General features: G+C 42.3%; 1 protein-coding gene across 6 annotated transcripts in view; it reads left to right on the top strand.

Moving 5' to 3' along the window:
- GHR (growth hormone receptor) overlaps positions 1 to 24,657 on the top strand; it is a 209,743-nt gene that overhangs the window by 171,794 nt on the left and 13,292 nt on the right. For all 6 annotated transcript variants that reach the window (XM_075932500.2, XM_075932494.2, XM_075932496.2 and 3 more), the window contains 3 exons: positions 15,401 to 15,530; positions 20,433 to 20,593; positions 22,621 to 22,799. In XM_075932500.2, the coding sequence (XP_075788615.2) occupies positions 15,401 to 15,530; positions 20,433 to 20,593; positions 22,621 to 22,799 (470 nt within the window). The remainder of the gene's footprint in view (positions 1 to 15,400; positions 15,531 to 20,432; positions 20,594 to 22,620; positions 22,800 to 24,657) is intronic.

Raw genomic sequence — 24,657 nt, 5'->3', positions numbered from 1 at the left:
ATATGAGAATGTCTGTGCTGTTTCTGTATTATTATGCAGGGTTGCAGTGAGGGCTCCTTGGTAATTTAAACTATTTATATTTTTGTTTCACTTTTTGAGATCTTTCCTGGGTTGCACAGTTGTTCTATGGTCCTTCCATTGTCTGTCTTTTCTTCCAACTCTAATCCCCTGTTTGTGTTCTCTCATGGGTTCCAAGAAGGGTGTCAGATACAGGGTCTTTATCTGGGAATACACCTGAGAGACCCAGACCTAGGAACGATAATCAGCCACTGCCCAGTCCGAAGCGGCTTGGAACCACATGGGATTCAGTGGCTAGAGCCCATCACAACAATTGGTGTCCATTCAGAAAGCAGGATTAAGCCAAATTGCAACACTTTAGTCATATCTCCCCCTGTCTCTGACTTTTAAGTTTGTGTGTGATCCTTTCATTATGAATCTGGATTCAAATTACAAACTGTTTCAATCAGGAAATGTGATTGTATTTATATTTGAGCTACGGAAGCTCATGTACAGAGGACACTGGGGCATTGCCTCTCTCCCAAAGTAAGGCATACATGGAGAGGGGCTACTATATATTTGTTGTTTGAGATTTGTATAATAGCAAGGTTCTTTACAACCCCCCTTCTGGTTCCTGCACAGGCTCCTGAGAAAAGGCCTTAGGAAGGAAACCCATTTCAATTGTGAGTGTGGTTTGGGATGCTGTATTCACTGTCCAGGCCACACGTTCAACTATATTATTGTGCTCAGGGTATCTTTTAGAGCCCGCTAGCAAGGTGCAGTTAGAGGGCAACACTGTAGAGCACTTTGCATTCACCATAGTCTTTGGCTTGGGCAGTGAATGTGATGTTCTGAACCCCTCTCACAGTAGTCACACTTTGCCTCCCTAAAGGTATGTCTACACTGCCACCCTAGTTCGAACTAGCATGGCTAATGTAGGCATTCGAACTTGCAAATGAAGCCCGGGATTTAAATATCCCGGGCTTTATTTGCATGTTCCTGGGCACCGCCATTTTTAAATGCCGCAGGCAGGGAGTTCGAACTACGGGGCATTTAAAAATGGCAGGACCCAGGAACATGCAAGTAAAGCCCGGGATATTTAAATCCCAGGCTTCATTTGCAAGTTCGAATGCCTACATTAGCCACTCTAGTTCGAACTAGGGTGGCAGTGTAGACATACCCTAACAGAGCTTCACTGTCCAACCTGCAGGGGATGAGGCAGTGGAGAAAGGGAACTCAACAGAGGAAAGAGAAGAGGAGGATGACCACAATCCTGGGAAGAGTAAGTAAAGTCCCTAGGCAGCATAAATGGAAACCTTCCTAGGGTCCACCCCTCACTGTTTGCTGTATTTGGGTGTGAGTATGGATAGTAGTCCATGTGGGCAGGTAAGCATAATTTGTTTTTTATGCTACGCCCACTGGCCACAAAGTTCACCAGCCACTGCTGCTCTTCATAGCACGTCCCACATTCAAGTGCTCAAAAAAACAAATAAGAAATTTTAAAAATAGGATACAATATACTAACACGAGTTACACAAATGTTGAAAACCGGTTGTGTTGTTTCTGCTGAGTTCCTCCTCCTCAAAAGAACTTACATTGGCAAGTGAAAACAGCAGTTATTTTTATAGTACTCAATGTTTATTTAAATACTAAATAGAAGAATAATTGGGAAAGATTTGTGATACTGACTAATTTAATTAATTTGCTCATACTTTTTTTGTCAACATAGATTATTTATCTTTTGAACATACATGTTATTTTTCTTCATAATGAATTATATGCAGAATTATTTTTCCCCAATACACTTTTTATACTAAATGATAAAATCAGTATAGTGCAGAATCCTGACATTTTCAGATCACTACCATATAGAACACTTAATCCCTAATTAAAAATTCAGATTCTCATCAGATAACTGATTCCAGGAAAATAATCGTACCAATAAATAAATATGTAACCATTATACAGTATTGTTAAATAATAAAGAAGAGTGGAGATTGTTAAGGCAATACATTTTTAGATAAGTTCTGTTAGTGCAGCTTCAGATTAGAGGGATCCCTGTCCAGAAAGAAATTGTGGCAATGAAGTTCTGCTAAGGAAGGAGGAATGGTCATTTTAACTTAAAGGCTATCATGAAGGCATATAAAAGTCTATAGCCTAAATATTTAATGCCCTGCCTACTAATCTTCTGTCCTCTTCTAGAAAGGTACTTGTGCTGAGATGGGACAACAAAAAGTGAAAACTTTATTCCTATGGCTGCATATAAATACACCAAAAATACCAGATATGTCAGTGATCACAATGTAAAAGAGGATAAGAATTCTTTGTTCCCAAAACACTCAAGTCCTCCATGGTGTGATATGTCATTGAGGCCTGGGATCAGGTCCTTGTTATTTAGTGCCTACATCCCCCAAAGAAGCTGCCCGTGTTTACTGCAGATGATGTCACAGGAAGCAGCAGTTAATGTGAATGTCAGCACACAGTAATGCTGTGTCAACAGTGCTACGGGCCTGAATTTGACCTATAAACATGGTTTTGGGATGACAATTGTAGCCTTCAAATACAATATTTGAAACATCACAGAGGAACCATTTTGGCCATAATCCATGAATGGAAAAATGTGCTTAATAGGAAAACAATTTAGAGTGAGGGTGTCAGGTCAGAGGAAAGCCTCCTTCTTCCGTCTGAGTATGGAGTTAAATATAAAATCCAATAAAAATCAATCTTGATTTTTGAGACCTGTTTACGGAGGGCTTAAAATGCACATTTTGGAGTAGACAGAATTAACCACAGTTATGCTCTTTCAGGGCCATTGTTTGCTTGTTGAAGAGCATAGTTAATCATTTGTGATATTCATTTACCGCCTACACTGCACTCATCAGTTGTGCCCTTTATTTATCCTTTTGATGAGAGTACAGCTCTAATCACATCCTACTAGAAAATATCATCCTACATTATGATTGACTACATTAATTGTGTGCAGTACTTAAATGTGCTGCTAGTCTTTTTCACAAGAAAGAATTCAATTTCAGATAATATGAAGGCACAAGCATCTGTTTTCCCATCACTCCTCGGAACATAATTGCAAACTGAGTCACTCAGTTCAGTGTACAATAAATTGGGAAATAATTGGAAACGTAAAGTAATCCTTACTGTTTTGTAATGAAAGAACAAACTCTTGTTGTACTTACTAAAGCAGTTAGTTTTCCCTGTGTTGTTCATCTGCAGGCAAGTTTTCTAAGGGACAAATCCTAACCAGTCTTCTAAGGCTACTGGAGGAGGATCCTGCTAGCTTGCATGAACAGTGCGGCTCCACTGCACATTGTAAGGAGAGGGAGGAAGAGATTTGGAGGGAATATGTCACAGGGATGCATCACATCCCTGCAAGGTGGGGCTTTCTGTTGGGCCGAGGGTATAAGATGATTGCCCAAGGGCAGCAGGAGCTCAGTAGCTGCTGTTATTGCTGCAGAGTGGCTTCCATTAATCTATCTCAGGCCTGTTCTACACTTAATATGTAGGTCAACCTAGTTATGTCACTCAAAGGTTCATACCCTGAGAGATGTAGTTCAGCCAGCCCAAGTCTTGTTATAGAAACTGCTAGAAGATTTCTTTCATTGACCCAGTCACCATTTCTTGAGGGGCTGGATTAAGTACAGAGATGGAAAAAACCCTTCTGTTGCTGTAGTAAGTCTCTACATTGGAATGGTACAGCAGTTCGGCTGCAGCACCAGAGCTGTGCTCTATAGCATCTGTAGTGTAGATATACCCTTAAATTCTTTCCACCCTGCTGCGTGGTCTTTGTGCAGGTGGGTGAGTACGTTTGTCTGGGCTTAAGCCAGAGATCCTGTTTTTCTCGAGTTTGTCCCTTTTGGTACTGATGTACAACTGGGTGTGGTTTTGTCTGGTATCACCCATGGAGGATGCCACTTCACAGAGCATACAGTTCTGGGCTTCTGCCAACATGATGTTGCACAGCCAGTGCATGCAGGTTCACAAGAGCAGGAATGGGGCACCATGCTCTGCCAAATGGTATCTTCTGTGCAGTGTGAGCTCACATGCACCGTGTGTGAGATAATACTGGCTGGGTCAACCAAGGGTTCATGTCCTATATTTTGGGCAAAGGGAAGAGCCAGTGTGTAGAATGAACAATGAGGAGTCCTGTGGAGCCTTAAAAATTAATAGGTTTATTTGGACATAAGCCTTCATGGGCAGAAATCTTCCCATGAAAGCTGAAGTCCAAATAAATCTGTTAGTCTTTAAAGTGCCACAGGACTCCTCATTGTTCAATCTACACACTGGCTCTTCCCTTTGCCCAAAATATAGGACATGAGCCCTTGGTTGACCCAGCCAGTATTATCTCACACACGGTGCATGTGAGTTTTTGCAGGTACAAACTAACACAGCTTACCCTCTGATTCTTGTGTGGATTGACTTCAACTAGAATTGATATCTAGTTAGGTTCTTAAGGTGATCTAGCTGGATATTTACTATGTCCTTCAATGGAGATTTTATTGCAATCACATGGCAAAAAGCTTCAGTGATGTCTGCCACATATTTACTGAGGAATTCTGCTAAGTACCCTAAGTCACTGGTCTTCCATCCTAATTTCATTCCCATACTGAAAAAAGCTCCTGGAACTAAACCCATGCGGTTAGCTTATGGATTCAGTTACAAACATACTTATTACTGATCCTTTTAATGTGGAGCAAGAGATAAAGATGAGAACTTGCTACTTGATTTTGCTTGCATATTAATTACATTGATTATTTAAGAATTTTCCATTAACAATCTGATATTTGGTAGGCTCTTGTTCAAAGATTAGGCCCAGTATATTAAAATTATTCATTTGGGAACCCCAATGTGCATGGAAAAACACTCTGTATTTGTAATAGTTTTACTAACACAATTAGCAAAGTTACAAACATTCCCAACACAGCAAGGTAGCTAGAGATAATACAGGGCATCCATATATTCTCATCATCCCTTACAAAAGAAACTGAATTTTTAATCATCTTCCTCATCATGGGTGTTACAGCTCCCAGAGTACACAGACTGGGATACAACATTTATAATGCACTACACTGATGCGATCATACCTAATGCATATTCAGTAGAGTTTTCATTCTCTTTTCCTTATTTTTATTTGCTCACCTGATTAATGTTGGGGTAACCTTCTCCCATAGGTTGCTAGTGCACATACCTCAAGCTTACTATCCTATTATGTCAATTTGTTACCATGATATTCTTGTGGTGGGACATTTGCTGATGTTCTTAACTTAAAATATGACAAGCTGGTATAAATTAGCATCTTGTGGTTACCTGCCAACAGTTGAGTCATTCCAGCAATGTGTCTTGTGATAGCTTATGATCCAGGGTTACTCCTGGTTAACTGCATTTGTAAGGCATTTGGGTCTTATGCCTTCTTTAGCTAAGCTGTTGTTTTATAGACCTAAGGCCTGTAGGTTCGTTGGTTTATTGCCTTAACTTATTCCTATACCCTATCTAGCAAATGCCTACATAGGCTACAAATGGATAACTTCAATCCACTGCTCTTCAGCCTTCCTCAGCACCCACCTTATACTGCATACATTAGAGTTGGTCTATCTCTGGTTCAGTATATCTGAAGCTATGTGACCAAGAATTTCTGTGCTACCAAGGCAAAAATGACCAACAAAACCTTGCAAATGGGCCATTTTGATATCCTAAGTGTTAGCAGCAAATCAGTGCTGGGAATGTTCTCTGCTTTAGCCCTTTCTAGGGGTGCCAGGTGTCCGGTTTTGAACCGGACAGTCCAGTATTTGAGCTTTCTGTTTGGGAAACAAATTGAGAGAATATAAATGAGAAAATATAAATGTCCGGTATTTTCTAAATAAGATATAATGTAGATTGTGATGTAATGTCAAGTATATGCGGTATTTTTGTTGAAACCATCTGGCAACCCTAGCCCTTTCCTGTAACAGTCTTAGGCTTTGTCTTCACAACAGAATTTAAGTCAGCCTAAGTTAAGTCAACTTATTGCCACTGCAGTGATTGCTGCAGTGGTTATTAGATTGGTGTAGTAAGCGACATACCTTCACGGAAGCAACATTGTAGTATAGACACTTACAAAGTGGGGTTGACTTGAGCTGCCTCACAATGGCCTAATTCTGTGGTGTAGACCATTAGTTCTCAAACTTTTTGGTTCACAACCCACCATGCTCAACACAGATCTTTCTTTGGACCACCAGCCAACCACCCATGATGACAAAATTGGTGCAGGAGCAGGCTGGGAGTTGGGGGGTTGGAGTGGGAGGTAGAATGCAGAAGCAGGCTGAAGTTGGGAGATGAGGAAGAGAAGTTGGGTGCAGGAGCAGGAGGGAGTATGGGAATGTGATGGGGGCACTTACCTGGCTCTGTGCCTCCGACTGCACCCAGGCACTGCCCCCGCTGCTTCCATTGGTCATGATTCCGGTGAGTGGTTTCTTGTGCTGCTGTTCCCCGAGCCAAGAGGAGGGGAAGTGGCAGCGTGAAGAGCTGCTTCCTCTCCCCATGAGCCAGATCCAACCCATGAGGCTCACCTTGCCCTCACAGTGAGAAGCTGGTGCTGGCATTCCAACCCTCACGGGAGTGGAGTCTCACAGGACTGAAGCACCAGCATAGAGGGCTGAGCCCGGAGCCCATGGCCTAACTGCAAGACAGTCGCAGACCCACTAGCAGGCTGTGGACTACACTTTGAGATCAAGTAGCATAGGCGAAGCTTCAGTAACACCCCCCACCTTTTATGGATGGATGGATGGATGGATAGGAACATTCTACTTTCTTTCTTCCATTGCTGGTTTACATTCATGAAAAAAGTTATACGCTTTCCCAGACAGAAGAGGAGTTGAGCCAGAACCTTACTGCTATTTGTTCATGCAAGGGTTGTTTCTCAAAGGTCCTAAACTGCTAGTATATAGAGGAAGATTATCCTTTAGCTAAAGTGTCAGGGACCAGATCTTTTAGAATTAGAGGAGCCTTGGTAACAATTAACTAGAAAGTGATCTAATTTGCTAGTAGTATTGTATCTGTTACCACATCTGGAGGGAAAATTACAATTGCCCCATATTTGGTGCTTATTAATTTATTTCCAAGGCTGTGTATATTTGAAGTTTCCTGCCATTGACAACAAGCATTGTTCATTTCTCTGTGCATCCTGAAACAGTCATTGAGTTAGACTCTCAGAACATATTCCCTTGGTTTCCAACATAATAGACATCATCCCACTTCCATTAAATGTCCAAACTTATTTACCTTAATAAATGTAGAATAAGAGAAAGTTCTAATAGATTGAGCATTTGGGTTCATTATATGAACTCCCAACTACAATACATAGTTTCTCAGCTCCTGATGTCTATTTCCCATAAAGCCGTTTCCTTTACTTCCTCCTCCATGCTTCTCTATTAAGCTCCCTAATTTTATATTGTGATAATTTTGAGAGTTTCTTAAATGAAAGTATTACTTCCTGTTACATGAAATACCTTTTCCTAAGATCACTTGATTTTTTTTACAACATGTTGTCCATTGTTTCTTATATATGTATTCTGATTTTGATGAGCATTTGTTCCACATAATCAGTTGTTTTTGTAATTCATAAAAAACCTTTTAAATAGACAACCAAGCTTTTCATTTTAAGGAGGAATATGGCCTTCTGCATCTGTTATAGACAGGTAGCTTGATCCTGTGTATTATTTGAATAATTACAATTACATTTTCATCTACCCAAACCCTGTATTAAATAAATTAGAGCTTCTTAATCTCTTCTAGTACAGAAACATCTGTGGTGTTGTGTGGTTTTTTTTGTTTGTTTGTTTGTTTTTGTAACCAAAGTATTTGCTTGTTCATAAGATCTCCCATAGTTGAAACTACGCTAGGAAATGCTTGGGATTTTATCCATCTCTCATTGATATAAATGAGAGTTTTGCCATTGAATTGACTGAGTACAGGATCTCTTAGGGTACATCTACACTACAGAGGAAGATCAAAGCTGCTGCTGTCGATATTCCAGGGTTTGAATTAGCAGTCTAGATAAGACAGCTAATTCGAAGTGAGAGGGGCACTACAGTCGATGCCTGTAAACCTGCTTTCACGAGGAGTAAGGGAAGTCAAAGGAAGAGTGCTCTTTCTTCAACTCCCTGCTGTGTAGACAGCGCCAAAAGTCAAATTATGCTACTTCAACTTCAGCTACACAATTAACGTAGCTGAAATTGCATATCTTAATTTGACTTTGTCCTGTAGTGTAGACATACCCTTAGTGTTCAGTATATAAGGCTTGTTGGCTGAAAAAAATTTATACTTTGCTTTTTGCTTTTTTTAGAGCAACAGTTAGATTGGGAATGGAGATCAGTTTGTTCCCTATCTTTCTGTAATATATCACTATAAAAATACAGTGAACATAACAAATCAATTATTTAAAATGTGATGGTGAAAGTGGAGGAAGACCTCGGATCCACTAGCTCTAAAAGCCCTGGTCCCTGACACTTTAGCTAAAGGATAATCTTCTTCTCTGTGTAAGCAGTTTGGACCTGTGACAAACAAATGAGTAGTTTTGATGTCCTCTAGTAGGGGACAAGGGTACTATATTAGCCAGGTTACGATAAGAAGAAGAAGTTGAGGGTTTCAGATGAAAAGACAAAGGTTATCCCAGCATTCTTTGAAGGAGTAATGAACAGTAAATCTGTTGAACTCACAGTCCTTCAGGGTTCTTGATCTAGGATACTATATTATTATTGTTACCAAAGTAATATTAGCACACTGGTGTCAGGGGAGTTCTGCCACGAATCAAGGTACAAGTATCGTGTTTTTGCATGTGCTACATTCTTCCTACTGTATATAGACATTAGCCCTAAGTGACATTTAGGATTTATGTTTAAAGGGCTGCCTCTACATATTGTTTCCATTGGTCAGTAGTTACAGAAGTCTAGTTTTTGAGGGGCTAAACCTTATGTGCAGTTGAAACTGAGCTCTATGAAAAAGAACATCAATCTGGCCACTAACCCATAGATAACCACAATAGACAGGTGCTTCCATTCTCAATTATTTCCAGAAAATACACTGGCTTTGGTACTGTATTGGAGCAGCTACTTCCAGCTGAGCCAGAGCTCAGACAATAGCTAATATGAGGTCATAACAAAATAAACAGCAGGAGCTGAAGTGTTTGTCTGACTTTTGTATCATGACTGTTGTAGTTGTACATTCTACCACTGACCCCCACTGGCAGACACTAAGAAATTTTAACCAGGCAGACTTACTTGATTATAATGGAAGACACAGATTCTTTGGAGTGTTCTCGGCTGCATAATACCTTCTAGTGTTGGGGCTGGATATTTAGCAAGCATGAGATTACAAACTATTCTAATATCTGTTAAAGTACTCAGAGTGAACATTTTTGATCACTGCATCTATTTTATAGTTTAGCTGTTATGGTCAAGTTGGAAAACTAGAGTAGGTAGTCAGTGTTTTGTTTTGCTGTTTTAGTCTGCTTTAAATCTCATCTTGAAAGTTTCTGAGATGTTTGTCTTTAACCTTTATTGTCAGTAGCCTAAACCTGCTTACTCTGTCTAAATCAATGTCAATTTAGTTATTGTGTTCATTTATCTCATTTTGGTTGCATTCAGGGAAACAGAGCTCAATCAGGGCCCTGTGAAATTTTGATAATTGATTTTTTGGTGGGAAGTAAAGAATTCTCAAGAGACTTGCTCAAAGAGTGCCAAGCATTAATTAGTTAAGTTCACATTTCCTGCAATCACTAAGACTTGCTATTGTGGAGACTGGAAACTTGACACAGGCTGGAAGTGATCAGCTAGAAAAAAAATTTATTGCAAACTCTGGCGTTGATATAAAAAAACAAAGTCATACATTTCAAATCCAGAAACTGAGCACACATGTGTTGTAGGGAAATCTCTTTTGGGCCTAAAAGCTCTTGAGATGATTGAAGTATCAATTTATTCAAAGATTGCCCTGAAATAAACATAAGGCTCAGTTCCTGGGCTGAAAGCACTGGGAAGAGACTTGAAAGAAATTTTCTCCTGGGATTAGGGAGTTAGCAACATGGAAATACAGAATATTAGTATAGAACTGGGCCCATAAGAGCTGGTTTTCATTTAAACACTTGTGATTTAACAAATATTTTGTTTCCTGCAATTCCATCATCATTGATAAAGACGATCCACCTACTCAGTGCTCTTGAAGTATATTAATATTCTATCAAAGAGAATAGAACTCAAGTCAGCGCCGTTGCATTGGTGTCCAAGTCATGGGAAGCTGGGAAATTATGTATGCAGCAATACTACAGATAAGAGGAAATAATATGTTCACTTGACATCCTGCAGATATGGCATTGGCAGTGATGAGGCATTGATTATTTCTCTGACCATGGCAGAATAAGCATGCTCAGTGGGATATAGTAGAAACTATTTTAAATGTTAAAGCTTCAGTATTAATGAACAGAAACACTTGTAACATCTGGTTTCATTTTGTATGTAAACCAGTGTTCTCTTTATGGGTATGTCTACACTACAAAGTTAATTCGAACTAACAGCCGTTAGTTCGAATTAACTTTGATAGGCGCTACACATGCAAACCGCTAGTTCAAACTTAATTCGAACTAGCGGTGCGCTTAATTCGAACTAGGTAAACCTCATTCTACGAGGACTAATGCCTAGTTCGAATTAACTAGTTCGAATTAAGGGCTGTGTAGCCACTTAATTCGAACTAGTGGGAAGCTAGCCCTCCCCAGCTTTCCCTGGTGGCCACTCTGGGCACTGCCAGGAAAACTCTTCTGCCCCCCTCCCGGCCCCGGAGCCCTTAAAGGGGCACGGGCTGGCTACGGTGCCTGTGCCAGGTGCAAGCCTGCCAGCACCCAGCGAGCAGACCCTGCACCTGGCATGGCTCGAGCCGGCCACCCGCTGCCACCCAGCCCTCCACCTCTTCCCGGGACCAGGCTGGCGGATCCCGGGAGCCTGCCCAGGTCCGAAAGTGGCGGGCGCCCGCCTGGTCTAGTGCAGACATCGTGGACCTCATTCACGACCTCCGCACTAGGCACAGGAAAGTGTCCATCTAGGGCAGGATAGCTGCCAGCCTGGCCACCCAGGAGCAGGTTGGCATGAAAATCAAGGTGGTCCACTGAGACCCCCGACCCTGAGCCCTGAGCTTACAATGGCCGTCCTGGGTCAGACCAAAGGTCCATCTAGCCCAGTAGCCTGTCTGCCGACCGTGGCCAACACTAGGGACCCTGGAGGGGATGGACCGAAGACAATGACCAAGACATTTGTCTCATGCCATCCATCTCCAGCCTTCCATAAACAGAGTCCAGAGACACTATTTCTACCCCCTGGCTAATACCACTCCATGGACCCAACCTCCATGACTTTATCTCACTTCTCTTTAAACTCTGTTCTAGTTCTAGCCTTCACAGCCTCTTGCAGCAAGGAGTTCCACAGGTTGACTATTTGCTTTGTGAAGAAGAACTTTTTGTTATTAGTTTGAAGCCTGCTACCCATTCATTTCATTTGGTGTCCTCTAGTCCTTCTATTATGGGAACTAATGAAAAACTTTTCTTTATGCACCCTCTCCACACCACTCATGCTTTTATAGACCTCTATCATATCCCCCCTCAGTCTCCTCTTTTCTAAGCTGAGAAGTCCCAGTCTCTTTAGCCTCTCTTCATATGGGACCTGTTCCAAACCCCTGCTCATTTTAGTTGCCCTCCCCTCTCCCACCCTCTCTCTTCCCCTCTCCCACCTCCTTTTCCCAGTCTCCCCGAGTTTTGTTCAATAAAGAGAGTTTCTATTTTTGAACACACGTGTCCTTTATTTTGTACATCAGGAAGGGGGGCTAGGGAGCGGTAAGTGGAAGGAGGTGAGGGAGGAATGGGGTACGAGCCCCCGATGGGAAGGACTGGGCTGGCTCTGCAGGCTCCTCGGGGTAGAAGCTCTCCTGAAGCCCCTTGATTGACCCCCCCCCCAGATGGCAGCCTGCGGCAAGTGCAGCCACGCTGATGGCCGTGTGATGTGCCGAGTGTGGGCACTCAGGGCACTCCAAGCCAGGACTGCTTTGCAAGCGGAGAACCCCTGAGAACTGTCTGTCCGGGGTGGGGGTCGGGTCCCTTTAAGCACAGCCCTCTGCTAGCCTGAGGCAACAGCTCCACGCTCTAAATCCTAATCTGATGCCCTGCCGGCACTGCTTCCGGCCAGCCTTAACCTCAGTTCAGGGTCCACTCAGTGTGGACATGCTAGTTCGAATTAGCAAAACGCTAATTTGAACTAGTTTTTAAGTCTAGATGCACTAATTCAAATTAGCTTAGTTCGAATTAACTAATTTGAACTAAGTTAGTTCGAATATGTGCTGTAGTGTAGACATACCCTATCATATCAGCATATTGTGGCTTTCCTCCACTGTGCTCATATTAAGTGAACATGAGACTTTCTCTACATCTGGAATTAAGGAAATGAGCTGTTGTAGAGTTACAAAGCTGAAATACACACGCCCTTCTTTTAAACAGTGTGAGCATAGTGTAGGAAGGGTCTTTTCAGCATATAATTTTCTTCAATATTATTCTATTTGACTGAAATTGGTGACAGTTGATCTCTCTCTCTCTCTCTCTCTCTCTCTGTCAGTGAGGGTAGAATAGATATTAGGGCCCTGGCCTCTTTCCACGGAATAGGGATTGTTGATTACCTATATTATGTAGCAGAGAGAGTTCTACTCCTGGTTCTCATAGGTGCATATGTTGACATTGCTTTGATTCTTCAAATTATTTTTAAACATAAAAAATTCCATTGGATAAACTACATTAATAGAAGTTAAGTTTGTAAACAGAAAGCAGTCATAAGTTAAGAAATGAAAGAAGCTGTTTTTAAAAGTTTTTATTCTACCTATGCACCTTTTGTGTGTGTGTGTATATATATATATATATATATATATATATATATATATATATATATATATATATATATATATATATATATATATATATATATATATATTACTGTACTCTCTAGTTATTTTTCTGGTCTACTGGCTGAACCAAAAATAAAAAAAAAATACAGCTATGATGTTAGAAGCAAAATAGAATGGGTTTTTTTGTTTCTTTGTTTTTCTCAGCTAGTCCAAATAAACAAAATTATTTGCTCAGGTTATAAGGATTCTAACCAACATTTTCAAAACTGTTCTGACACTTGCAACATTGATTTTTCTTCAAAGAATTCAACCTAAATTCATGAATAAGTTCAGTGCCTTGAGAATGTGTTTTTCAGCAAATTTACTATTCCCTGAAAATATTTAATCTTGCTTGAATGGCTAGTACATGAGGCAGGGTTTTGTAGTGAATGAAGCTCACATCCATATCACCAGTTCCCGGGTTACTACAGGATTTGGATAGTGGCCAGTATTTGAAACATGAGGCTATACATTGAACCATTACATTACAAATATTAATAGCTACCTCATTCAGTGAATATCCTGAACGCTAAATGAAGGAAGGGACCTGCAGGGAAAAAATAGTTTAATACATTAAGGGCAGGTATAGTTTACATGAGGGGGCCTTAACTTTGTAGTTTCCAACTTTTTGAGAGTATCACTATGCAAGCTTAACATTCTTTGAAAGTATTTTTATACAAAATGTTTACAAAATGATTATAATACATGTTTTAAGTTGTTGGTGTGCATCATGATTGTCTTTTAATGGTAACAAATTAAATACACTGAAAATAATTCATGCTTCATGTAAACTATCTGCTGGTCATGATGATATAATATGATGAGGCTAGAACATGCCAATTCCTGACCATGTCTTTGAAACAGCTAAAGTGACCACCTCCAAAGAGAATTTTCTGTGTTTTATACGGAGGCCAAGTCTACACTAGTGGAGAAAATTCATGCAAGATATGCAACTCCAGCTACATGAATTGTATAGCTGGAGTCAACATTCCTCGCATTGACTTTCTGGAGCGGCCCCACAGCAGGAGGTCAACAGGAGAAATGATCACGTAGGCTTCCTTTACTCCTCATGACAGCAAGGAATACCAGCACTGACAGGGTACCCTCAGCATTTGATTTAGTGGGTCCTTACAACACTCAGTGAATCGAACCCTGGAAGATCGATGGCCAGAGCATCAATCCTCCAGTAAGTGGAGATGTGGCCTGAGTCTAGTAAACACTAGTACAAGTCTTTCGTTCCAAGATTTTATGAAGTGCTTCATTTTTATTGGTGCCCAGCCTAAGAATCTCTTTAAAAGGACTGACTTTCAGAGTGGATGTGCACAGCACTTTGAGAAAGCTATGCCCTCAAATTGGGCGCCCAAAATTATGAATATGTTTTGAAAGTTGAGAGTGGTGCCATGTAGATACCCATGATGTGTGTATGTAATCATTAAAGCTCACAGTTGTGCCTCATTGTTTCTAAGTGTTGTTTTTATTTAAGGAGCACCTAATACTATAGGGCATGAACATTCAGGGCTCCAAGGGGGAAATGTTTATATATGTGGTAAAATAATCTGTGTAAATTAAATATACGTATGGTGGTCAGATTTAGGTGTTTCATGTTGTTTATCAGGTAGTCCTACTCCTTGCTCTTTATTTATAAGTAATTTGAGATGTTCTGAACATATGCAGATATTCAAATTTTACATTTTCTACTTCATCTCTTTGGTGTTCTCTATAGGCACCTATTCCCCTCCCACTCCTGTCCCAGTTTTTCCCTAGTGATGGTAACTTTTCAGATGTTGACTTGAAGTTGCACCATTAATTTTATGGATCTGTGATATTTCTGTAATGATGGAGAACAAGACTTGTAAACATTGAAGTGTTAGGTGGCAAAATAGGTATATGCTCAAAACTGCCCCGTCTCTATTAAATTGATTTTATATGTCAACACTATGATTTCCACATTGCATTTATTATTTTAAGTAGCACTTATTAAAACTGGAGGAAAAATGGAAAAGTGTAGCGGTAAGATCCAGAACTCATACAAGTCAGTGCCAAAAGTCCCATTGACTTCAATGGGATGGAATTTCACCCTGGATCTTATTTCAGGCACACTGTAGTTTGACAGTGTTAGATCAGAGCTTTTGATTTGACCACTTATCAATATCTGCATCACTTGTAAAAGGTTTCTATGAATTTGTATTTGGATGGGGAACTGTCTCACAATATAAGGAGTGTTTTGATCAGGAGTCTGTATTCTGGTCACATTCCAATGTGTACCTCCCTGTGTATACAAATAGTTGAGTGGGGGAATGTCTGTTAGTAACAATAATAAGAATATGCTGGGTGGTTTTTATCTAAAGATGGTGATGATAGAACTGGAGCCTCCCAGTATTACAGCACCATATTTGTCTGGTTTTATATGTTTTGTTTCTTTCTTTTCCCTTCCCATTTTTCATTACAGTTATTTTGGGACGGCCACACACTATCAAATGCAGATCACCTGAACAGGAAACATTTTCATGTCACTGGACTGATAAAGATTTTCACAACCTCACTGCTCCGGGAACAATACAACTGTTGTACATGAGAAGGTAAAGAGAATATGAAGTGTAACTACCTAACCGCCACTGTATTGCTCATTAAAATGCAGTGTTAACTCATTTCATGTCATGGAAAAAAGCCAAGAAGACACAGTTTAAGTTAGGGATGGTCAAACTTACTGACCCTCCAACTCACATAAGGAAGGGTAAGATTTAGTGATGGGTAATTTTAGTAAGGATCATGGAAAGGTCACAGGCAATAAATAAAAATTCACGTGACCTGACCATGATTTATACTACAGACCCCTACTAAATCTTGGATGTTCTGGGTGTCTCTGGTGTGCAGCTGCTACTCTGGAGAGGGGTCTTTGGGGTGATGTTCTGAAGGGGGTAGAGCGTTCTCAGGGGTGCCAGGCACATACTTAGTATAAATAGGCCCAAGCAGCAGAATCTGGACTTTGAACATCTTACAGTCTGGGGAAGTGGGTTAGGATAGGGAGCTTTGATTTGTTCCTAACAGCCAGCTATGAAACTAAAGTTTCAGGCCCATTTAAAATTCTGGTTCCAACTTTAGCAGAACCCTCTTAAAATGAACTGAATGGTAAAAGAGGTCATTAGGATATGTTCTTATATACATCTGCAAATGTTATATATATATTTGCAAATTAATGCCACTTATTGTATGTTCATAGTTTAGAAGGCACTGCTGAGTTCACCCAACCTGGCCTGCATTATTATATAGCTAAAGTGTTGGATACGAAATAATCTGTGAAGGACAGGGGTGGGCAATCATTTTTGCCCGGGGGCCACTTCAAAAATGTTTGAAGTAGCCCCGGGCCACCCCGGAAGGGTCAGGGCCTAAACATGAAGGGGCAGGGCTACCCCACTCCCAGACTGTGATTGGTCTGGGGGTGGGGGAACCCCTTTGCCCCCACCTACCCACTAGGCACCCATGCCCTGGAAGAGGCTTGGCACGCTCCTCCACCCCGAGGCCAATCAGGGCCTGGGGGCGGGAGAACACGGGAAGCCTCCTCCCACCCTGCGAGGAGCACGTGGCACTTTGAAGTGCTGTGGGCTCCTCACAGGGCCGGGTCAGGCCGAAGGAAGCTTCACGCAGCTTCCCTGCCCCCAGACCCTGATTGGCCTGAGGGCGGGGGAGTGCACAAAGCCTTCTCCGCTCTGCCCCAGCCCTGCAAGCAGCACACAGTGCTTTGAAGTGCTGCGCACTGCGAGTAGTGCTGGGGCAGAGCGGGGAAGGCTTTGGGTGCTCCCCCGTTCCCAGGCCTTAATTGGCCTGGGGGCATGGGAGTAGCAGGGCCTCCGCGGGCCAGACCCACTTGCTTGGTGTGCCTGATCTGGCCCGCTGAGGCCCTGGTGTTGGAGTTCTCCTCAGCATTGTCTGCTGAGGTGCATTGCAGTATGGCTCTGCACTAGCTCAGATAGAAGCCACTGCTGCTGGAGCTTTCCCTGGGCAGCCTGAGCATAGTCATGGCAGCCTTATGTCCTAGTCCTGTGGTCTCCAACCTTTTTACACCCAAGATCACTTTTTAAATATCAGGACAAGCCAAGATCTACCCCATCCCTTCCCCAAAACCCCACCCCTTTCTTAAGGCCCCGCCCTCTCCGTTCCCCTTCTCTCCATCACTTGCTATCCCCGGCCCTTATACACTCTCAAGGTACGGCTACACTGCCACTTTTTTTCGATCCTTCTGTTGGAAGAAATTTTTCCGACATTTAGCCCATCTAGACTGGGCCAAATGTCAGAAAAACTCTTTCTTTTGGAAGCCCTCTCATTCCTCGTGGAACGAGGAATACAGGGACTGCCAAAAGAGCATATTTGTCGGAAAAACTCCCGCAGTCTAGCCTCACTGGGTTGAGACAGGAGTTGCGGGCTCTGTGGTGGAAATGAGGGATTTAGGTGTGGGAAAGGGTGAGAGGTGCAAGCTCTGGGAAAGAATTTGGATGCTGCAGGATGTGGAGAAGGGGATGCTGGCTCAGGGAGCGGGCTCCAGGGAGTGTTGTGCTCAGGTGGAGGGTTGGGGTGCTGAGCAAGCCACAGGCTTGTGGATGTGAGGGTGCAGGAGTTTGGGTTGGGATGTGTGAGTGGCTCAGGGCACGGAGGTTGGGACTATGATGGGCTCAGGACACAAATTTGCATTGTGTGAATGGTGCAAGAGTGTTGTGGCAGAAGACTGAGGGGGTGCAAGAGTTTGGGGATGTGAGAGGCTCAGGTCAGGGGATTCCAGTACATGATAGGCTCCTGATTTGGAGTCAGGGTGCAGGATACAGGAATGTTATGATGCTGTGGCCAGATAAGGGCTTGGCCCCAATTGGGGGCTTGTTGGCTAGGCTTCATTTTTAAATAAAATATGTCAAACACAAAAGGTTTCAGCATTGTCTTTATTTATGAGAGGGGCAGGGAACCTGTTTTGAGTCAGGAGTCACTGACCCATAGAAAAGTCAGTCGGGGCCACACAAGTGAGATACAAAAACACAACCCCTCCAAACCCATCAAGCCTCACTAATGTGGCCCCAATTGTGCTGGTGGGGGCAGGGGACAGGATGCTGTGGCAGGGGACAGGATGCTGTGGTAGGGGACAGGGTGCTTGTGGGTGCTGGGGCAGGGGCTTGAGGCAGGAGACAGGGTGCCAGTGGGTGCCAGGGCAATGTCTGGGGCAGGAGACAGGGTGTTGGGGCAGGGTGCCAGTGGGTTCCGGGACAGGGGACAGGATGCTGGGGCAGGGTGCCAATGGGTGCTGGGGCAAGGGACAGGGTGCTGGGGCAAGGGACAGGGTGCTGGTGGGTGCTGGGGCAGGGTACTTGTGGGGATATGGGTCGGGGGAGCGGACAGGGACCGGTACCTGGAGATCCTGCAGCTGCAGACCAAGGCCCAGGAAGTGAGCTGCTCCCCTGTCCCCCAAACAACGGCACAGTATGTGAAACACTGGTACGTCACGCGCCTGATGCTTTCCTGCGCGGGATGGGAATGGAGGGAGGGGGAGTCCCAGACTGTGCCGGCTCCAGCCGACACGCTGGAGACTTTATTCCCCTGCTGCCTTCCTACGGGGAGAGGAAAGTCCCAGACCGCACCAGCCCCAACCACTTGGGCAGCACGCGCCTTGCTCCTCCGCTCCCCACGGCAGCGCGCGCTGCCCGAGCAGCTGGAACCGGCGTGCTGGGGACTTTATTCCCCTGCTGCCCTCCTGTGGGGGGGGTGTGGGAAGGGGGAGTCCCGGACCACCCCAACCCCAACCACTCGGGCGCACACGCCTTGCTCCTTCCCTCCCCACAGCAGCACGTGCTGCCTGAAAAGCCGGAGCCGGTGCAGTCCCGGACCCCCACACTCTTCCCTGCGTGCAGGAAGGCAGCAGGGGAACAAAGTCCCCAGTGCACGACAGACCGGCGTTTTAGGTACCGCATCGGCTGTTCGGGGGGGAAGAAGAGAAGCCCGTGCACTTCCAGTACCAGGCGCACAGCTACAGAACTCCCCCTCACCCCGCTGGAAGCCCCTGTTACCTCCGTTGTTCATGGAGGTAGCATCAGCGTGGCGTTCATCTTGGTGGGGGGGGCAGCAAGCGGGGGCCTCCCAAAAGCCTTGTGATTGACTGGTCAGGCCCCCAGTATTGACCAGTCGATCATGATCGACGGGTTGGTGACCACAGTCCTAGTCATTTTCAATTAGATCACTGAAGTCAGGAAAAGTCAAGGAAGCATTCAGCACGCCTGTGACTCCTGTTACATCTACACTGCAGAGGAAGATTGAAGCTGCCACTGTCAATCTTCCAAGTTCGAATTAGCTGTCTAGTTAAGACAGCTAATTCGAAGTGAGAGGGGCACTCCAGTCAATGCTGGTAGCCTTGCTTTCATGAGGAGTAAGGGAAGTCGAAGGAAGAGGGTTCTTTCTTCAACTCTTTGCAGTGTAGACAGCACCAAAAGCTAGGTTAAGCTACTTCGACTTCAGCTACACAATTAACGTAGCTGAAATTGAGTATCTTAACTTGACTTTGTCCTGTAGTGTAGACATACCCACACCTCTCTCAGCAGGCAGATGGAAGAATCTGGAGCCTCCATGTTTGAACAGTTATATACTGATTTAAATTTGTCATTTAGTCTATGGAACTAGTGACAGTGCAGGCTCTTTCCCATGCTGGGGTCTCTCACAAACAATCTTGGACACCTCTAGCCGATTGAGACCTCAGAGTTTTATTAAGATCACCATTACCAAATCTCCATCACAGGCCCTGTGCTGCACATCTAACTGGTTATACTCAGTTGGTGGGCTAATTCACTCCTTAGCTCACCAACCGCCAGTCTGCATGGACAATAAGTACTATCCATCATGGATTTCCTGGTGGAGCTAAGTATTGCTTAAGGGGCTGGAGTGCAGGGTTGACTACTGCTTTGGTGTTTCAAAGGAGCAGCCGCCGCACAGCTGACCCAGGTTCTGTGCAGTATTTCCCCAGAACCTGGGGTCAGCTGGGGAGTCCTGATAGATGCAGCAAGGGGGAGGGGGGAAAGAGACTAATTGATTGACTAGTCCTTAAAACCCTTAGTTCAGACCTACCATATAAAACTGAAGCTTTAGAAATATTATTGCCCTTTGTGTGACTGGTTAGCCAATATTTGGAGTCTGCTAGATTGTTTCAGTTAAAAATAGAAGCTGGCCATTGTTTGGGCAGTGGCTTCTACTGTTTCATCTTTTACTACACAATGGAGCATTTAATTGCTCCCTTAAACTAGCCTGATTGAAGGTTGCATAGTGCACACACAAACTTTACCCAGGCTAGCAGTTGATGGCAGTTCTTAATACCTTCCAGCATAACAATGTTATCTAACAGCCTGTTCAGGAATTTCACCAAAGTCCATAAAAAGGGCCATATGATAATGTATACATGGCTTCTTCCACTGTGACTTACCACTAGCCACATTATAATGTGTATTTTGTCATTCTAGAAATGATGAAGAATGGAAAGAATGTCCCGATTATATAACTGCCGGAGAAAACAGCTGTTATTTCAACACATCATACACCTCTATTTGGATAACTTATTGTGTTAAGCTTATCAATAAAGATGACGTATTAGATGAAAAATGCTTCAGTGTTGATGAAATAGGTACATTTCCAATATTTTAAACTGTTTGATTTTTATAATAGAATACATTTAATCAAATACAGTGGTTTGGTTACCGAGATTTTTTCATCAGTTTGGGAGTTTTATTTATTTAAATTCATACTGTGGTGAAGAAATAGATACATGGTATAAAGCTTGAAAGTACAGCCTACAAAAATGGGACTAGTTTTACTCACCAGTCAGTTTTTAGCATTCATGGAGTGTCTTCAATATGTGAAAGTAAATACATAAATACAAAAGGTTGCAAGCTGTATCAGGAAATATTTTTTGCCTTTGCTGGAAGGATGCAGACATGAGAGAGGCAGATGTGTGGCTTCTCATTAAGATGCTAATCCATGAGATTCCCTCTTCTTGGGTGAATGTCACTGTCCCTCAGGCATATTAAAATGAGTCATGTTGATGCTGTCACTCTGCATGAGGGGGGACAATTAGAGGAAAAGCCTGACTGAGGTCTGCAGCAGAAGCTGACAGATTTTGGCTTCTGAATCAGAACTAGAGAATCCTAAATCATTACAGGGTCAACTGTTCTCTGTTAACCAAGTCTCCATGCATAGAGTTGTACTGTGCCAACCACTAAAATTTATTAGCTACTTTCAAGTTTTGGGCAGTTTGCCTAGTTGAAAAGGCAATTGCCATGTAATCTGTCACCTTTGGCACTCCACTTCTTTCCATCCAAAGACTTTAGACTTGTCCTGAGCAGGAAGTTAAAGTACCCTATAAATCTTGTATGTTATTTAAGTACAGACACTTCTCAAGAGCAGCCTAGGAATAGGGTAGCATAGAGAAAGAGCTGGTTGTTCACCCTTAGGGTGTGTCTACACAGCAACATTATTTCGAAATAGCTTGGTCCCTGCCTACACAGCAGGCAGTTACTTTGAAATAATGTCTAAATACTTCTTACTCCGACTCCTGTAACCCTCATTGTATGAGAAGTAAGGAAGTCAGAGGAAGAGTGCTCTATTTTGAAATAAGTGCTGTGTAGACACTCCCAATTTTGAAATAAGCTATTTTGAAATAAGCTACGTAAGTGACATAGCTTAATTTGCATAGCTTATTTTGAGTTAAGCCCTGCTGTGTAGATGTACCCTTAGAGAGTGTAACATTTTCTAGTTGAAGGTTATGTTCATTGCAAGTTAACATGTTGCTAGAAAGGACATTTTTAGTGCTGTACAACGTTTGATATTAGTATGAATGAACACACCTGTGTTCTTACGGACTGAACTCTATAGAAAAGAACATTTTACCTGAAGCTTTACTTGGGAAGAGGCCTCAGAGAAAGTAGGGAGGGGAGGAATCTATTGGATCCTGAATTAATGGACAGCTATCATCTGTTTTGTAACTAAACAAGATGTGCCTCTTTTGTTCTTTGTGCAGGTCAAAAAAATAACAGTCCCGCAGTTCTGTTAGGAATTAGAGTTGAGGTTATGAAAACTAGATTTGAACTGTAAAATTGTTTTATCATCCTATAGTTCCAACATAAGGAAAAATCCTGTGGCTTTTACTTAGTTCGGAATGGGGGAGGTTGTTTCTATTTTTTATTTTCTTTTAAATGCACAGATCAGCAGAGGTTAGCTTTAAAATATAGTATAAATCCATTAAATATTATGAGCAAAATATTATTAGGAATTCAGGGAAAGTTTTGTGCCTGGAGTTTAAAAATTCTGAACATCATACATATATGATTTCCCTAAACCTCTATGGAATTTTAGGGTGAATGTTTTGCCATTGACATTGATGAGGCCAGGATTTTACTTTCAAAGTCAGCAGGAGTTTTGCCTGCATCAGGATTGTGGGATGGACCCTCTGAGATTTAGGCACCAAATGTCTAGCTCAGATGAAAATGTAACAGGTTATCAAATCTTCAATCATGCTGATACTAATTTGTAGGTTGAGACTGTAATTACTGCATGTGAGGTTCAAATATTTCTTCATTTGTGAACAGTGTTTAGCAAAAATAGTGATTTCAGACTGAAAACTGTTCTATTTCCAATACTCTGTTAAATGAACAGTGCAACCTGATCCACCTGTTGGTCTCAACTGGACCCTACTGAACACCAGCCTGACCAGGATCCATGCAGACATCCAAGTGAGATGGGACCCACCGCCATCAGCAGATGTACAGAAGGGATGGATTACACTGGAGTATGAACTGCAGTACAAAGAAGTAAATGAGACGAAATGGAGGGAGGTATGAAGGAAATGTTAATATCTAAACAAGTATACTTAGAGCTCACTTGTGCCTGGTTCTGAAAGGAATACACCTCTACTTACACCACCAGGGGGCAGCTAGTAGGTGCTTCCTGTTGTATAGTACTACTAATAGCCAAATGAAAGAGGGCAGAGTGATGGTAGGGCCTTTGCCCTGCTCCCAGTCAACACCGAGCAGTGTAGCTAGCAAGGCATGGAGAAGAACCTATCCTGCACTAGTTACAATTATTGTATTGTGCATTCTCCTGAATTCTTTCCTGGTAATTCTCTCCATAAACCCTCCCTGGTATGGACAGTGATTCAGTAGCCACAATCTGGCCCTAAGACATTTATCCTGCTAATATGAAAGAAAGGAAATTCCTGTACAATTAGGTAATATACCCAAAGCCTTTAACAAGTAATATAAATATTTCTCTACAACCTGTAGGCAAGCCATCCTTGGTTGTGATTTTGTAAGAGCTCATAAGTGAAGTACTGTGGGACTTGGTCAGCATTTGGATTGGAAATTACCAAAGAAAATCCAGATAGTATTGGCTATGTAGCAGTTTTTACTCTTCTTTCTAAGCTTGAACTAAATTGCACATGTTTTGTTGGAGGCCCTGCCTTTCACATAAGACATAAAACCAAGCTTCTGATAACTTGTGTGATTGGTAAACATTTTGTGCCATGTTTTACAAGAGATATTTGATCCTGATATTAGGACCAAATTCCAGTTCAACAAGTTGCTTTTTTTTGTCTACTTAAATTAGAAAAATGAACCTTCCCTTTCCCTTCTTGGTCCTGCTGAGTGGAGGACTTCTCAGTGCAGGATATCTGCTACTTACTGCCCCAAAAGTGTTTACATCTTAAAGATGAATGAAGTGGTAATAGGCGCATATGATAATGAAAGTCTTAGTGACTCTGGTGGATAAATGTACAATATGATTATTATTAGTGATATCAGATTTTCTGGTAATAAAATAATCTTCCTATTAATTTCCTAAATTTTAGCTGTTTTAAAAAAGCTATTATATTCTATCTATGTTTTTGTTTTCTGGCTGAATAATGTTAGTTTGATGCCAGGATATCAGATTTTCAAGTTAGTCTGTGCAGTTTATAGGCTTTATACATGTGGGTTAGACCTTTTAAAATTGCTTACATTTTAATGTATAGGTTGAACCTCTCTACTCTGGCACTCTCGGGACCTGACTGGTTCTGAACCAGAGAATTTTCCAGACCATGGGAGGTCAATATTGTCTAGCAGCATTACCAACACTTCCATGCTTACTGGGCTGTTAGAGAACATTTAAGGGTAAATTAGAGCTAAAGAACAGCACAGAACACTGAAAGACAGGACTAGTGGCTGTAAACAAACTTTATGGGACCACAGGAAATGGCCACACGCATGAAAAGTAGACATCCAGCTAACTAAAATCATTCCAGACCACGGATATTGCCGGATCAGAAAGTTCTGGAATAGAGAGGTTCAACCTGTACTTCTGTATGCAATTCTGTGGAAAATTCTTGGAATTATGCATTGATTTAAAAGAGTATTAGTAATTTTTTTTAGTATTTTATGTTTTCCTTTCTTTTCATTGCATATATTGAATCTTGAAAATGGAACTTTGCATCTTTACCATTTGCTTCAATTTTCATTTGGCAATTGCCTTTTGTTTCAGATAGAAATTAGTCACTTTGTCTTTTTTCTATGGATACTAGCAAATTAAAATTCACTTTTTAAAAAAAAAACTTATTTTTTTCTGTGTCACAAACAATATCTTAGGGTACGGCTACACTAGCTCATTATTTTGAGCTAGGTAGGGTAATGAGGGCAAGCAGAGTTGCAAATGAAGCCCGGG

This window comes from Pelodiscus sinensis, chromosome 6 (assembly GCF_052426305.1).
Source record: "Pelodiscus sinensis isolate ZL-2025 chromosome 6, ASM5242630v1, whole genome shotgun sequence".
Lineage (NCBI taxonomy): Eukaryota > Metazoa > Chordata > Testudines > Trionychidae > Pelodiscus > Pelodiscus sinensis.
Note: the sequence above shows the minus strand (reverse complement) of the source record. Positions and strands in the feature narration are given on the sequence as shown.